Source organism: Eurytemora carolleeae, unplaced genomic scaffold (genome assembly GCF_000591075.1).
Source record: "Eurytemora carolleeae unplaced genomic scaffold, Eaff_2.0 scaffold838, whole genome shotgun sequence".
Taxonomy (NCBI): domain Eukaryota; kingdom Metazoa; phylum Arthropoda; class Copepoda; order Calanoida; family Temoridae; genus Eurytemora; species Eurytemora carolleeae.
In genome coordinates this window covers 106787-123878 of record NW_019396742.1, presented here as the reverse complement: position 1 = coordinate 123878, position 17092 = coordinate 106787, and the positions used below count along the sequence as shown (strand labels likewise).

At 32.6% G+C, this 17092-nt stretch overlaps 1 protein-coding gene and 1 long non-coding RNA gene across 2 annotated transcripts; both read left to right on the top strand.

The window, feature by feature from the left end:
- The first annotated feature begins 1804 nt into the window (after positions 1-1804).
- Positions 1805-4788, top strand: LOC111708078 (uncharacterized). The gene is made up of 5 exons (XM_023481335.1): positions 1805-1877; positions 2694-2766; positions 2831-2859; positions 3542-3635; positions 4527-4788. Exons 1-5 carry the CDS (start codon positions 1854-1856, stop codon positions 4739-4741), a joined length of 435 nt encoding a protein of 144 aa, XP_023337103.1. The 5' UTR covers positions 1805-1853; the 3' UTR covers positions 4742-4788.
- A 7849-nt stretch (positions 4789-12637) lies between these two features.
- Positions 12638-16735, top strand: LOC111708077 (uncharacterized). The gene is made up of 7 exons (XR_002766584.1): positions 12638-12744; positions 13022-13114; positions 13281-13413; positions 14978-15032; positions 15483-15575; positions 16189-16265; positions 16534-16735. It is a non-coding gene; the product is annotated as an uncharacterized LOC111708077 (long non-coding RNA).
- The last annotated feature ends 357 nt before the right edge of the window (positions 16736-17092 follow it).

The window sequence follows — 17092 nt, the reverse complement described above, 5'->3', positions numbered from 1 at the left end:
ATATGTTATGTAAAGTTCTGATGTTATCCCTAACTGTATTTAGACATATTATGTAAAGTTCTGATGTTATCCCTAACTGTATTTAGTCTAACTGTATTTAAACATATTTTGTAAAGTTTTGATGTAATCCCTAACTGTATTTAAACATATTTTGTAAAGTTTTGATGTAATCCCTAACTGTACTTAGACATATAATGTAAAGTTTTGATGTAATCCCTAACTGTACTTAGACATATAATGTAAAGATCTGATGTAATCCTTAACTGTATTTAGATATATTATGTAAAGTTTTGATGGTATCCCTAACTGTATTTAGACATATTATGTAAAGTTATGATGTTATCCCTTACTGTATTTAGGAATGTTATGTAAAGTACTGATGTAATCCCTAACTGTATTTAGACATATTATGTAAAGTTCTGATGTTATCCCTAACTGTATTTAGACATATTATGCAAAGTTCTGATGTTACCTTAGGGTGTATTTATATATGTTATGTAAACTTCTGATGTTATCCCTAACTATGTATTATGTATTACGTCAAATTAAAGTAACAAGATAACTACTAAATATGTAATTAAATGATATTTTTCAGCTTTGGGTGCAATACGGTGGTAGGCAATTTGTATCAATATAATGAAGACGACTTTCGATTTCAATTTTTATTTATATCAAGCTTTATAACAGCATGGGTACACCAAAAAATCATAGAAACAAAGAGAAGCTGTCAAATAAAAAATCCTCCTTTTTTACTAAACTTATAATTCGAAATAAAATTGTTAACAATTAAAACTTGAAAACAAAAGTCGTCTTAATAATATTGATATAATCGCTTACCACCGTATCAAAACTAAAAGTTTTACGAGGTAACAAAATCCACGGTCAATTCCGGTTTATTTCAGGAACTGAACCGACATCTAACCAGCTAGAGCGAGCTGTACAGTTCACACACAGATTATACCTGGCAAATAAACCTTCTAGAGAAATTCACGTTAATTGTCCAGATAGATTAGAAATTGTTCAAAAAAGTCGTTAGTTTAGTAAAAATTATTGTTTATTAAAAAGTGTGCTCGAAAAAAAAATTCGTTCGTTCAGTAAAAAAACGACCAAAATCGATTTTTTCTACACGACACCCTTTTTGACAGAAATAAGGATGGAGATATGCCAACCTAATCTTCTTAGAATTTTTTTACAATCTGATAACATTAATTCCTGCAATTCTACAGAGTTCCCCTATCATGCAAAGTATGCGGCAAATCCGTCAAGGGGTTCCTGAGCTATGATCGGAAATACAAACAAACAGAGATTACTACTTTGTATAAATAGATATTATTATTAAGAATTTGACAGATTATGATGAAATAACATGCCTCCTTTTCTTAACCACCTTCCTTATCTATTCAATTTAAAGTACAACAATTAGCATTCTTTAGCCACAAACATAATAAACTTTCAATATTAAAGTATCTTCAAGATTAGTGTATGACATGTGAATACTACCGTTCATAATCATAATTGTTTTTATTTTAATTACTATGGCACAAACAGAACTGATAATAGATAAATACAGATGGTAACACTGAAGGCAAAATTATTAAAACCAAAATTAAAAACCTCTAAAGCAAACATTGAACAAAATTTGTCAATTTATGCTTTGCTAGAAAAACGCATATTGCAGTTTTTAAATGTTCATGTCCGATATTAAAAAAAAGTATAAACGAGTTGGTGACGTAAAACCAAAATCCAAGCTGTCAGCAGACTTCTTTGTCGACGCGGTCTTAACATCTGATGAATAGCTTTCATAGTTGTCAAGATATATTTGTAAACATAAAAACAAAAATGTTCCAGATGAAATGACAGTGAAAACGTTTGATCAGGTAATTTATTTTTCGCAGTAAAGTTTTGCTCATAGTCAAAAATAGTTTAACCCTATTTAAGCAGATTACTTATTTAGTTTTTGAAACGTATGCAAATATTTTTGCTTATTTGAATTTGCAGTGTCAAGGGCTTTTCAAAAAGGTATTTTTTATCATGTTCGTGGACTTTTTGTATTTGAACAATTTTTACTGAAAAACTCGATTTTGAAAATTTACAATTTTTTTTGCAGATTATTATAGGAGTGCCTAAGGGCTCTCCAAAAATGTATCAAATTTTATAGATTTGTATCACAATCAGGAACAGACTATTGTGAGTAAATGAGACGTCAGCCTGAATAGTGAACAGGGTCAATGCAAGGAATTGGGATAAAATGAAGTTTTTGCCGCAAATTCTGATTTTTTGATTTTCTATGTCTTTGCAACTTGATGTAGACCTTCAATATTTCGAATTCCTTAAATCAAAAAGTCAAAGTTTGCAACATCATTAGTTGCAAAGTTACAGGGAATAGAAAATTTTAGTTTGTGGCTAAAATCAAGTTAATTTTGTATAAACATATTGATGAAGTTATTATTGCTTAAAACATAAAGGATAATTAAAACTAAAAAGTATATGACATGAAGTTCACATTAGTTTATGTATTTTTTCTGCAATTAAGATTAGGTGTATGCTGGAAGAATTTAAAAATAATATTGGAAAATGTAAAAAGCTATTTGTTACATATTTTTGTGGTATTATGTTGTTTTTTGAAGCGTACATCCCTATAGAGTACAAAAGTGAAGCTTTGGGCCAGTATGTTAATATATTTAAAAAATTAGATCCAAGCTGGCGCGAGCTTATGGCGACAATACTTCTTTTGTTCAAGCTTGTTCTGGGTCTCTATAACAGTGGGTAAATAAGTTCTAAATTAAAATATTTAATGTAAATTATTTAATTTTATTTTGTTGTTTTATAGGATATGTGACCGGTCTTATCAGTGTTCTGGAAAGAATGTTCTCTCTTCATATACTATTTTTATATTTTAAAATATACGGGCTAAAAAAATTGAGCCACAAAATTTTTTAATCCCTGATTTCAATCTGATGACGTAAACTTTTAAAATTTCAAACTCAGATTTTAAACTAACATAATTCATGTTTTAAAATATCAAGGTCTAAGACATTGGGTTTTATAAATATAGGAAATAGAAAATCAGAGTTTTTGGCAAAGATTCAAATTTTTTTAAAATTCATTTCTTAAATAAATAGAAGGTGTATTACTAATATTTGAAAGAACTTTATTGCGGGGGGGGGTATGGGGAAAGGTGTTCGCAAAAATGAAACTCCCTAAATCTGTATGGGGACTGCGTACCTCGGTGTGAGTCGTTTTTAACCTTTTATACGCAAAAGATAAAAGTAAAATTATCCATTCAAAATCAGCCTATACGGACTATTTTATTTTTTCGCAAACATCAAGTATTAAGTAAAAACAAGTTTTATGTTAAATGATGAGAAATATCTTTAAACAAATATAAGTTTTCTACGCACGGAAAGAAGATAAATTCTTTAAGAAGGTGATGTGCTCCATCCCTCAAAATGTTTTTAAAAGGTTCATGCACCCCGAACGAATTCATGCAAATGCTATATACAGATTAAAAAAGAGAGAAATTATTTTGCAAAATCTGCAGATGGCTGAAATCTCGCAGGGTGGAGATGGATTTCTGCTTTCTTCCTCACAGCTAAGCTGGGCTGCGGCTTCTGCACTACTAGTAGCGTGTCCTGGTATATTATACACTAACTGTAAAGGGACTGAGGCGTACATTTTAAGACCGGGACCTTTAATTTAGAGATGAATGCACAATTTACAACGGAATCATTAAAAGCTTTGTCTGATCAAGTATAAACCCAATTTGGTAGCCGTGAGACCGAATTTGATGAATTGTAAATGTCGCTTGACGTCCTAAAATCGGTTCAAATCCTGTATCGCTCATTCAAATCATGTTTGAAATGGTGATTTAGGATTTGAACCGGTGTCCGGTGGTTCAACGACCTACCTCAAATGAGAAAAATAGATTCATGATTAACAATTGTTTAACAGAAAATCTGACGAACGACAAGAAAAACACCATTTAAGTTGTTAGTTTAACAAAAATTCAAATTAAACTGTGACTTAATATGCTCTCACTTAAGAAATTTTTTTCGTTTTTTAAATACAGACCAAGCTCAGATTTCTTTAAGTTTAATACAATCATGTTTATTGATGAGGGGCATTAATTACTCGAATCATTAGTCCTTTTTCTTATTTATTATTAGCATTTAATGTCGCGTAACGCTCGTGCGAAAATGAAAGAAATTAAACTAAACACAATTTAAACTAAAGATTCTTTTTAAACAGTAACCTTTATCTGAGCATCAATTACATAATATTGATATTTAAAGTTCAGGTATAATAATCTAAAGATAAAAAAGAACATTTTTTAGCCTGAACAAAAATATATTCCTAAAATTATGTCATAAAAGCACTTTTTGGTGGAAAATGAAGCATCAAGTATTTTTTATTTTGTAGTTTAGCTAAGGACCTAGCAAAATTTATCTAAGTAAAATCTGTTTTTTAATTTTGTCGAATAAGTAACAAAGATAAAAGACTTATGCTTATATTTCTTTTATTTTCAGTCATGGTTTTTGGTGGACTTTTGGCAAAAAAGTTTGGTAGAAAAACTGGTGCTTTGCTAGTTTGTCCAGTATTCATTCTTGGTTATATATTTATCTATCTATCTACCCCAGCACTAATCAGCTTACTGTATATTGGTATATGTCTTCAAGGCCTTGGAATAGGTCTCCAGCATGCTTCTATATCATCTTACTTAACAGAGGTTAATATTATCTAAATATATAAAGTTGTAATCTCTGTTTGTCAATCCGATCATAACTCATAAACCCCTTGGCCAATTTGCATCAAATTTTGATTGGGGAACTTGGGAGAACCACGAAAATGTGTTTATTTTGGTTTTGAGATTCTAAGTTAAATAAGTCAACTTTGATAGAGATAAATAGCTAAAATCGTAATTTACGACCAAGTCTCTGGGGTAAACGGGCAACGCAGGGTTCCCAATCTAATATGTATTTAAAGTTGTATTCTCAGTTTGCCTGTTTGTTAGTACAGAGCGTCCCATATCATATTAGATTATCTCCAATCTTTAACACCAAAATAAACCCTTAATACTCGAAAAACTTTTCATTTTCCGCAAGAAAATTCTTGTATAAGACTTATGTTATTTTTCAAATTGATTCATTCTAATGAAATTTTCTAATTAGTCCCGAAAATCGTAATTTAGACCCGTTCTCGGTCTAATATGATGTGGGACACCCTGTATGTCCAATCTTAACTCATTTAAGCCTTTACCGATTTGCCTCAAATTTTTTCGGGGAACTCTGGAGAACCATGGAATGTATTCAGCTTGGTTTAGGGATTCTAAGTGAAATGGGTCGAAACTTGCATAAGCTAAAATAGTTAAAATCGTAAATTACGACCAAGCGCGGGTAAACGAAGGAAGTAACTATAAGTACCATGGGCAACGCTGAGCACTGAGATAAAGAAAACTCTGAAAGTTAGTCAATAATTTTTCGACGACCTCGACTTTTAAGTGTCACCCTGGCCTGACCTTTGGCTGTATCTCATCAATACACTTATACTTTTTGGTAGCCCTATTTATATACATTTTAAAATGTAACATGCTTGTTTCTAGCTGAAGATTAAAAAGAGTAATTGGCAAAATACTGCTTGATTTTTGCGTGAGATCTTGCACATCTTAGTTTAGTGTGAGTTCTTAAGCTATTAAACAATATATGTTCACACCTTTTTCTTTGGCTACTCGAACGGTTTGAAAATAAGCAAAATTTAAAAAATTCGCCTTTAAAACAANTATGGATTAGATATGCATCAAGTATGGATTAGATATGCATCAAGTATGGATTAGATGTGCATCAAGTACGGATTAGATATGCATCAAGTACGGATTAGATGTGCATCAAGTATGGATTAGATTTGCATCAAGTATGGATTAGATATGCATCAAGTATGGTTTAGATATGCATCAAGTATGGATTAGATATGCATGAGTTTATTTGCTTAAACTATTCAATATTTATTTGTGGCTTCTCTGGAAAAGTGACTTTCTTGCTTATAAGAAACAATGGAGAAATTGGCAGAAATAAACACATTTCGAGTCGGAAAAACGAAGTTATATTTTACAATGTGTGATCAGGCTGCAATTACGTTGGGTTTTTAAGAAACCATTGCGAAGCGGGTCGGGGCATTACTATCTGTTAAAGGAGATTCACATTAAGTTAAACTTACAGTTTTCTGAATTTTGACAAATACTATAGTAAAATCGAAACTTTGCTGTATGATTATCAGATTTCTTTTGAATTGCTAAGCCATGATAAGATAAAATAGTTTAGTTGATTAACCTGGCATTTAATGCAATGAATTCAGGTGTTTGGGTTTGCCTTGGCCAAGTGTTGCCTATAATAGAAGCGGCCTGTGGACTGGATTGGTACAATATATGTTTAATTGGAATAATCTTTCCCACCATAGGTCTCCTTACTATTCCATTTATACCAGAATCTCCTTCTTGGTTTGTTATTAAGGTAGGTTGGGATTTTAGATAAAGCACATGTCTGTCTGTTTGTTGGAGGCTAACTTTGAACGGCTAGTATGTAGAATTTGTTAAGGCCCTAATTGTTGTGATCTCTTTTGCTTTAAGTTTTATGATGTGTCAAAATTAATGAACTTGCCTCAAAAAAGAAATCCACTGATGAAAATGAAGAAAAGTGATTTCTTTTTAGTGAATAACAGAGAAATTTTTGCACTTAAACTCACTTACAGTAATTTGATATAATTATAAAACTCTTTTGCAGATACAAAAAAAAACATTAAACATGGCCAGATGCAAATTTTTTTCAGTATTGATAATAATAGATGTTATATCTCAAGGAGATATTGAATAGAAGGAGAGGGCGATAGGGTTTCCGTACACTTTGCTGTGACGTTTTTGGACTGCTGAAGAACTAGTTTTTGCGTAACAACAATAATAAAGATTGTAAACAATAACNAATGTCTCTGTAATAAGGTCCTTTTCGTATAAAACTAAAATCTTAAACTTTTTCAATCTTTTTTAACAAGATTTAATACTACTTTCACAGTTTACTAACTCATGTTCGTTTACATTAGATCGGCTGCCTTTGTTATTGTTGTTGATATGTTTTTGTTGCATTTGTGAAACCGTCTCAGCATTTACAAGATTTCCCACAATGAATAAAACTTCAATTACGACCAAAATTTCTTTAATGTGTGTTTCGTGAACTTTTGCTAAAATCTTTAATTGGGTCTTGAACTTAAAGCCATCCAAGGCGCAGATAGAACGGGTAGAAGCAACAACTTTTATTTCCTCAGTATGTTTATATGCTGAAAAATACATATTATTAATATGAAAGAACTAATGAATAACAGTAGAAAACAGATTGATAGCTAATAAAAATAGAATTAAGAATTGATAAATGGTTGTACCTAATACGCTCAGGTTAGTTCTAAGTCATGCTAAGACTTTGACTGTACTGATGAACAATGGTTTTCATATGTAAATTGTCAACTTTACTAAACCATCAAAGTTTTTTTAAACACTCGAACTGGTCAGAGATAAACAGAGAGGGGGGAGTCTACTGCAATTTTTCAGTAAAATCATAGAGAAAATACAAAACAGACATTTCGACCCTAGCTATTTATACAGTTATAATAATGTGCAGTAAAACCACGAAACCACGAAAAATGATTTAAAGGTATTCTGTCTGCACATAATAGTGTTTGAAAGAAATAAGAAAAAAAAAATAAGAAAGAAAAATAAGACTAAGGAATTTTCTGAAGTCTCATCCTTTGTTGGTAACCTTGGATAAGCAAAATCAAACTTGAGATTTGAAGTTTTAAAAATGAGCTTGTCTCATCATGGTAACAATGTTATTAAGGGAAAGCTTGTACAAGCAAGGATCAGCCTGGTAAAACTGAGAGGCCCAAATTATCCTGTTGATGATGAGCTTGTCTATTTACAAAAATCCTACGCATTTACTCAACAAAACACGACATCGTTCAGGTCAAATTTTTCTCATTTCCATGTTGATTTTATTCAAAGAATAATTTTGGAAAATGTTGTGAAAATTTTTAAGATTAACTAAATAAATTTTAAGTACATAAAAACTGTTTCTGGAAAATTACCATAATAGTTAACAAATTATAATAAAAATATGAATAATAAAACTCCAATTTTTGAATTAAAAAACAATTTTCCAATAATGTGTTTTTGCCTAAGACGCCATCAAATTAAAATATGATTTCTTGGTCCCTGTACTTCGTTTCATAAATCCCATTAATGCTCTCTCTCTATATGTTTAGATATATCTCACAAAGTATAAATGAATGTGATTTATCAGCTTTTCTATTGATTGATCTAAATACATCTGTTTATGTTTATTCTTGTTGAACTAGTTTACTATGTGTTTGTAGGGGCCCACACTTCTATTTGTTGCAGTACGTTAACTCTCAGACTGCCTATAAGGTTCTAAAGTATATTTTGCTCTTCTAAGGTTTCCGCTAATCCAGCCTGTGCTTCCAGAAATCCAGCGAAAGCATGACTAACCATAGAAGATCACAAGTTCGGAGCTGTTCCTCCATTGTTGCAATCCTCTGTTTAGTCTTGATATACTTTCGATATGCAATCTTCAAATCCTTTCTTTCAGGGAACTCTTCGATTAACTGTTCCAGTTCCGTGAGCAGCTCCCTGGGATCCAGAATTCTCATTTAGCTGCTCTGGATCTCTAAACTTGAAGCTCTCATTTAGCTGCTCCCGACCAGGGTGTTCCTGAACAGCTTCGCCAATCTCATCTAGCTATAATAGTTCAAATCTCTAAATCTACACACTTCGTTCAGCAGCTCAGGAGTAGGATCGCCCTGAGCATCAGCTTCCTCAGATTCAGCTAAGTCCTTTAGCTCTATATCCAGATGAGGAGTACCAGGGTTGGAGGATTCAGATGGGGATATATCTCTAAACTCATATGCTTCGCTTTGCAGTTTGGGAGTAGGTTTGCCCTGAGCAGTTGCTTCAGATTCAGATAAGTCTTCTCAATATCTGGACTAAAAGTCCTAGGATTGTAGGATTCAGATGAGAATGCATCTTTTTTTTAACCAGGGCATCCGTTCTTCAACTATAGCTTGTAGTTTGTCGACTACATCTTCCATATCTCCTGCTGGTTCATAGAATGTTTCTCCAGTTGTCCTAGCTGCTCCTGGAGTTAAAGGATACTCCGGGGTTGGAGATTGAACTGGAGGAGTATCCCTTTCTCTGGTATCTCTGTGAAGTTCTAACCCTGCATCCAAGTCTGATGTTTCCACAGCTGCTGGTTGGGGAGCTGTCTGTAAAGAGCAGCTTTCCCTAAGTCTCCTATAAGATCTTGTGAACCATAAACCTCTGGGTTTCTCAACCATATCAGGAGGACGGTAGATCCCATTCTCATAGATCCTTGAGATCTTTTCCTCTCTTGGAGTCATTGGTCTATAATGATATTCTAGCTGCACTTGGCCAACAGCATGGTTGAGTCATTGTATAGAATCTAATGAGTGCAAAGCAGCTTCTGATGTACTTGCAAGACAGTCTCGTCCTCCTCTATTTATAATTCTTGGTTGTTTGCATCTCCAGTGTTTCTGTTCATAGAACCAGCTGGAGGAGTTTCCCTAACTTGTAGTTGAGCTAGCCGAACTGTAGTTGGACATTTGTCCTGGAGCTTTTGGTTTCTCTATATCTCCAGCGGCCCTGTTTAAAAGACCAGCTCAAGATTATAGAATTTCGTCTGGTGTATCTGGGTCCCTGATTGGACTAGCAGGAACTGTTTGGTGGGTAGTCCCGACTGGCCGGTACGTGTATAATCGGTGCGGTTCCCGAAACTGTAGGAGATGAATCTCTTGATGAGACTGATGAGTCTGATGATACATATTCATGTATAATGATGGGGGAAGATGCTGGTGGTCTTCTGTGTTCCCTAGTAGGCATGTTGTAGATTCATCTATCTGTTAACTGTATGTTGTGCAAGCCACCCAGCGTTCCTATACAGTGGCTGTATTCTAGAAAGGTTGGTTGTGTACTTTTCTATCTCCAGATTTTCTTCTCTGCTCAGAGCTGGAGCAAGGGTTGAATGNCAGAGTCTATAGTTTGAATTATCTAAGGTCTAAGAAATTGGAATCCCAAAATATATAGTTCAGAAAAGCATAATTTGTGGCCAAGGCTCAATTCCTTTAATCTTGCGTATCATATAATTCTTTTCCGATTTCTCTTCTGGTAAAATGCCAATATTAAAATATTGCAATAAATATTAAAAATGCAACATCTTAGAAACAGTATTTAAATATACTTTTTTAACATTTATTTTAGAATATTTTTTTTTTATTTTTTCAAAAAGAGCATTGAATTTAAATTCTGTAGCTATTGTATCTTCTTTTTTAGCTGATCATAGATCTATATTCTGTTCCTCTTTTATAGATCTATGCATTATAATCCATTGTAGGAAAAGGAAATATGAATTTTGACGCATATATCTGCTGTTTTTCTCCCTAATTTTACGCATATTTCCCAGAGCTGCAGCTCTCTCTTTGGCAATTTTCTTTTTCATACTATGCTTTAAATTGATATCTTGGCGCCAGAAATATCAAATTAAAAGTCCAATTTCTCTAATGAAGTATATTGTTGAATTTTTGCTGATGCAGCTATTTGCTCCAGATTGTTCATAATAATTCATACAGGAGGTTGGAAAAAAATTAAATCACTGCTAAGCAGGGTTGGGAAATTTTGAGGATCCTTTGACAGAATTACGCTATTATAATGACAAATAGGATAAGAAAGGTTGGGCAAGAAGTGGATATGGAAAGAATTCTTGATTCTTGTAAGATTTATTTCAAACATGGTACTGGCATCTTGATGCTCACAGATAGAACCAGATTCAATTGAAAGAATTAACGTCTTTAAGATGAGTTCGGATACTTCATAACAACGGCTAACCATGCTTGTTATTAAGGAGTATATTTAAAGCTGTTCGTTACCCGTAGCAAAATATAGATCCGCTAAGGTTATCCTAGAAATAATATTTAGTACGGTATCCTAGAAATATTATTTAGTGCGGTATCCTAGAAATGATATTTAGTGCGGTATCCTAGAAATGATATTTAGTGCGGTATCCTAGAAATGATATTTAGTGCGGTATCCTAGAAATAATATTTAGTGCGGTATCCTAGAAATAATATTTAGTGCGGTATCCTAGAAAACCAATCTTCACAACGAGCTGTATTCTTGTTTGAGGATGGAAGGATTAAATACGAGAATAAAGGTGAACATAAATCCTGGTATTGAGTGGAATATAGGATTGATTGATTGAAATGTGGTTGATTGATTGACAGGAATGGGAAAGGAGCGGATAGGGGTATCTGTCATGGTACATGTATAAATTAACATTACTATTTAAGAACAAAATATAATAATTGCATTACATTGATTTGTCATGAGAAAGTTGTCATTAAATAATGATAGAAGTCTTGCTAGTTGGCACGTAAAGTGAGGATTTAATTTGAAATAATTTAAGACTTGAGGTTGGATAAATAAACAAAGTTAATAAGAATACAAATTGAAATAATTGTATTGTTGGATAAATAAATAAAATTATTAAAAATAGAATTTAAATTGACGTATTGATTGACATTACATTTTGTTATTGGTAATTTCCAGTCTACTTGGTTTTACAATGAAAAGGTTGACCTATGGTATTTGAGAATTAGTCAGCTAATATATCCGGTGGTATTTGAAATTAGACAGCTAATATATACTAGAGGTTTAAACGTTATATCATAGATCAGGCAATCTGAGTGAAGTCTTGAGAACAAATACCGGCGGGTTCTGAGGTTAACTGCAATATCTTTCCTCTTTTTATCCTCAAATTAATTATTGATTTAAAATAAAGAACAGTGGTGTTAAAAAATTGCAATAAGTTTGAGAATTAAGATTCTTGAAATTTTAAGTTTTTAGATTTTAAATCTTGGGATTAAACTTGATTTTAGTAAATTGTAAGGAATTAGAAGAAATGTTATTTTCCTTGGAAAATAAAAAAAATGTAAAATATTTATGATTGGAAACCCTTTAACCAGAATTCAGGTGAGCTCTATTACTCGTTGTCTTAAGCTGGTCCACTCTGAGTTCCTCCTTCCAAATTCTCCTGACTCNTGTTCGTTTTCAGCAACCTGTCAAAGAAAATTTGCACATTTTTAGTTTTTCTTGATTAAAAATCAGGTTATTTAAAATTTTGCAAACATTTTTGCATATTTGAAATAGCATGGTAAAGGGCTTTTTAAAAATGTATAATTTTTCATTTTTTGGACAATTTTTAAGGAGTATATTTAAAGCTGTCCGTAGCAAAATATGGATCCGCTAAGGTTATCCTAGAAGTAATATTTAGTACGGTATCCTAGAAATATTATTTAGTGCGGTATCCTAGAAATTATATTTATTGCGGTATCCTAGAAATGCTATTTAGTGTGGTATCCTAGAAATAATATTTAGTGCGGTATCCTAGAAATAATATTTAGTGCTGTATCCTAGAAATAATATTTAGTGCGGTATCCTAGAAATGCTATTTAGTGCGGTATCCTAGAAATAATATTTAGTGCGGTATCCTAGAAATAATATTTAGTGCTGTATCCTAGAAATAATATTTAGTGCGGTATCCTAGAAATAATATTTAGTGCGGTATCCTAGAAAACCAATCTTCACAACGAGCTGTATTCTTGTTGGCCTCGGTTTGGCAGGTACAGCAAATAAAGAAAAAAAAATTATTGAACTAAATTGAATTTAAAAATGTTTATTGAGTAATGGAATTGTTTCTTTGCAAACAATTTCCAATCCCTAATTATCTTAGTCACCTGATGGTGTAAACCTTCAATATATCAAACTATTAACCATTGATTCTGTCAGATCAAATAATCTAATGTTGAAATTTCATAAGTTTACACCATCAGGTTGCTAAGATATAATGATTTTTCTTCTTATTTTATCAGTTTTTTGTAAAAAAAAAGAATCTTTTAGGTCTTGGAGCCTCTATCATTTTTAACCCTGCTAAATCTGAATTGTTTCAACCTGACACAAATTCATTAAATTTGACCCTCACCACAATTCCAGGTTAGTTGTAAACCATGGTTTTTACTTTTAAAAACGGACATGCAAATTGACACTCAAAGAGAAATTATAACTCTATATATACCGATTCTACTTATAGTAAAAGTGAATAATATCGTTTTTTATTCTAGAAGTTGTTATTTAGGAATCTTGTAATTGATATGTTTAGAAGTTATTGAGGAGTCGAGTCTGATCAATTTCTTGCCTATTTTCTGTTTTTGCACAGCAGCATTTGCAGTTTGTTTTGGGTTGAGTCCAATACCTTGGGCGTATAGTAATGAATTGTTCCCACTAGATGTCAGGTATGCAATACTATATTATACTGAAAGCTAGGGTTATTTTACGGTCATACACTGTTTAACCCTATCTCTGCTGGGGTACTTGAAAACCAGGATATGCTGATTTCCAAATATGACAAATGATACATTATTAGAAAGCTCTTGTGCTCTACTTTTAGAATCTGCAAAAAAATTTGCAAATTTGCAAAAATTTAATTTTTTATCGCAAAATCCAGTTTTATAGTAAAAATGTTAGCAAAATATTTGTCCAAAAAATGAAAAATTATACATTTATTTGANCAAAAAAAAATTTGTCCAAAAAATGAAAAATTATACATTTTTGAAAAGCCCTTGACCATGCCATTTCAAATATGCAAAAATTTTTGCAAAATTTTAAATAACTGATTTTTAATCAAGAAAAACTAAAAATGTGCAAATTTCCTTTGACAGGTTGTTTCAAAAAATTCAGACCAATATTTGTTGAGTTATGTAAAAAAACTACAGGGGGGGTCAAATTGATCCCCCCCCCAGCAGGAATAGGGTTAATCTGAATATCCATGTATTGTGGAAACTTATGATTTTCTTAATCCTCTCTTTTGGTACACTCTGATTAATTCACCGAGATACCTATATGGTCAAATGCCATAGGGTCAAACGACCTATGGTCAAACGACCTATGGTCAAACGAAAACGGTCAAAAATGCGACAAAGGGTAAAACGACAAAGGGGTAAAATAACATAAGGTCAAAAAGTGCGACAAAAGTGTAACATTTTAGTAGCTGCAGCGCTCGGCCCCCTAGCATGTCCTAGCCGCAGCGCTCTGCCCATAATTGTCTTAATCTAACCTAAATCTGAAATAATACATTGATATTTTTTTCCATTTAGACCCTGTGTCGCGTTTTTGACCGTTTGTCGTTTGATCATATGTCATTTGGCCATAGATCCTTTGACCCTATGTCGTTTGATCCTAAGTTGTTTGACCCTATGTCGGTGAATCCTATTAGTAGAATCTTAGGCACTTTAATGGTGAAAGATTAAAAATAAGAGGAGATCAATCATTAATCTCGATATCCACAATGCTAAAGTTTTAACCTCTGATTACTTTCAGACCTTAATAGATTAAAAAAGTCGTTTATAAGTCTATCCTTTGTGGTAATGTTGAAAAAATAATCACCAACGTAGAGCGAAACCGACAATTGAGAGATATTAGTAAAGAAAGAATATATAGGACCAGAATCCAAAAATAGTTTGACCTTTCGTCTTTTTTTACACAGAAATATCCAAAACAAATAATGCCGTGTCTATTCATTCATTAATTTATAGTTAAATTAAATTAAATTATATTATTCGCTACTTCATTCAAGATTTTTTTTATTATTTGAACTTGCACGTTTATGAGTTGATTTACTGAATATTTGCCTCAAATTCAAATTTTCTTATCTGTTTTGCTTTACAGTCCGATGCTGTAGACCATTTTTTCAAACTTTGAATTTTCCAACATTTGAAATATCGAAGGCTTACATCCTCAGTCTAAGAGCTTTAGTTTGATGGGACTGGGAGTCATCATTGATTCTGAGTTTATTTGCAGATCCCAGCTTTCCGGTTTAACAGCCAGCTTTGTTCAGATTATTGCATTTGCTCAGGTGCGGTAATATATATTACTAGGCGTTAAGGGCGCTTCGTGCCCATATTGAAACTTTTAACGTGCCTTTATCTGTGAGCTCTTCTCTTTGTACAGTGTAAAAAAAACATTAAAAAAGTTTGCGGATTTTCACAATATTTTTTCGCGCATTTTCCAAATTTTATAAAATAAAAAAAAACTAATTTTGGAATTTTTGATTCATAAGTCTCGCGAGGTGCCACAAACAATTTGGGCCCGAACGGTTCGGCCGTTTTGACGCTTATTGGATGCAATCAGACAAGCAATCATCCCAGAAGGAATTTAAGTTGCATTTTCGAATGTGAGATACTAATGAATGAGGAAGTCCGGTTTTGACTGTTATAAATTCAGTGATATATGTATTGGGACGATGTACCTTCTCTTTAGGTTTTGTTTCGTAAAAAATATACAATATTCATGATCTAAATTTCAGGTAAAAACTTTCCCAGCTCTGAGTGAATGGGTCGGTATTGGTGAAGCTATTATTTTCTGTGCAGCAGTATCGTTTCTAGCAGCTGTCTGGGGGGTAAGCTACAGAATAAGTATTATCTCTAGCATCTGTCAGGGGGTAAGCTACATAATTAGTATTATCTCTAGCAGCTGTCTTGGGGGATAATCTACAGAATTATTATTATCTCCAGTAGCTGTCTGAGAGGGGTAAGCTACAGAATTTTTATTATTTCAAGCAGCTGTCTGGGGGGTAAGCTACAGAATTAGTATTATCTCTAACATCTGTCAGGGGGTAAGCTACATAATTAGTATTATCTCTAGCAGCTGTCTGGGGGGTAAGCTACAGAATTATTATTATCTCTAGCAGCTGTCTGGGGGGTAAGAGGGGGTTCTTTGACCCAGTGTTTATAGTGATCATTCATTCGGCATTATTATTATTTGTATCTATGCTGTTTAGGGGTAAGCTACAGAATTATTAATATTTGTAGCTGCTTTTTGGGGGATAAGCCAACGTAGTCGACAACATTGTACTAACTGTATTTAACTATACCATCGTGCCATTTTCCTATTTTAACACTTTTAACTTTTTACTCTTGACCGTCCATAAACCTTCCCTGGGGTCATGTGACTTACCAAAACTATGTTTTTCCAATTGATTCGCCCATTTGGACGATTTTTTATGAATTTAGATTGTCGTGCTACCTGAAACTAAAGGGAAAACCTTGCATCAAATAAACCGAATGTTCTTTACTGAAGACCAGCTAAAGTAAGATTGACCATTTTTTTTGATTATCTATTCTTTAAAATTTTACCTTTCCATAGAATAATGTTCTATAAAGAAAGTCCAAAGAATGTTTTGGGAATTTTAAATTCTTTAAAATCAGGCGTGAAATTATTCTTCTTAATCATGCCACCATATATATCAATATTATCATTATTATCATAAAAACCATACAGCCAAGCATGCGATAACATTTTTTTTAGGTAAAATCCAAACCAAACACGTAATAAACTTTCTTTTATACTTTTTTTAGGATGAAGATTAAAGAAGTTGATGTTCATATGGATGTAATTAACCGTAATGTAACTGCTTAAACTGTAATTTTCAAGTTGTATGGCAGGATATTATCATAAAAGTAAATGTAGGCAAAAGTTCATTCAGTGGCCGAATTTAATGAATTTGAGCGGCGGTTTAAATTCAAGCCGCGGCTTAAATATGGTTGATTCCACTTAAAATTGTATCAAATGTTTCCAGATTTAAGCCGGCGCTTAATTTAAACCGGGTTTTGGCAGATTTAAACCGCGGCTCAAATTCTTTAAATTCCATCTCTGAAACAATCAAATTCCAAGGGAATTAGTATGGTTTACAACTTTGAAATGTTAAATAAAGTAAATTTAAAACTAAATGATCTCCAAAAGAATGCAAAAGACAAGCATCTTTCATGCATGCATAATAATATTTAAAATATTTTGCAACAAAATCTAAAAGTAAATCTAGTATTACAATTTATATAAAATCTTTAATATTCCATAAGTTATTTTGGATCTCTAAGACAAAAATATAAAGAAAAAATGTTAGGTCCGTTTTGAAAC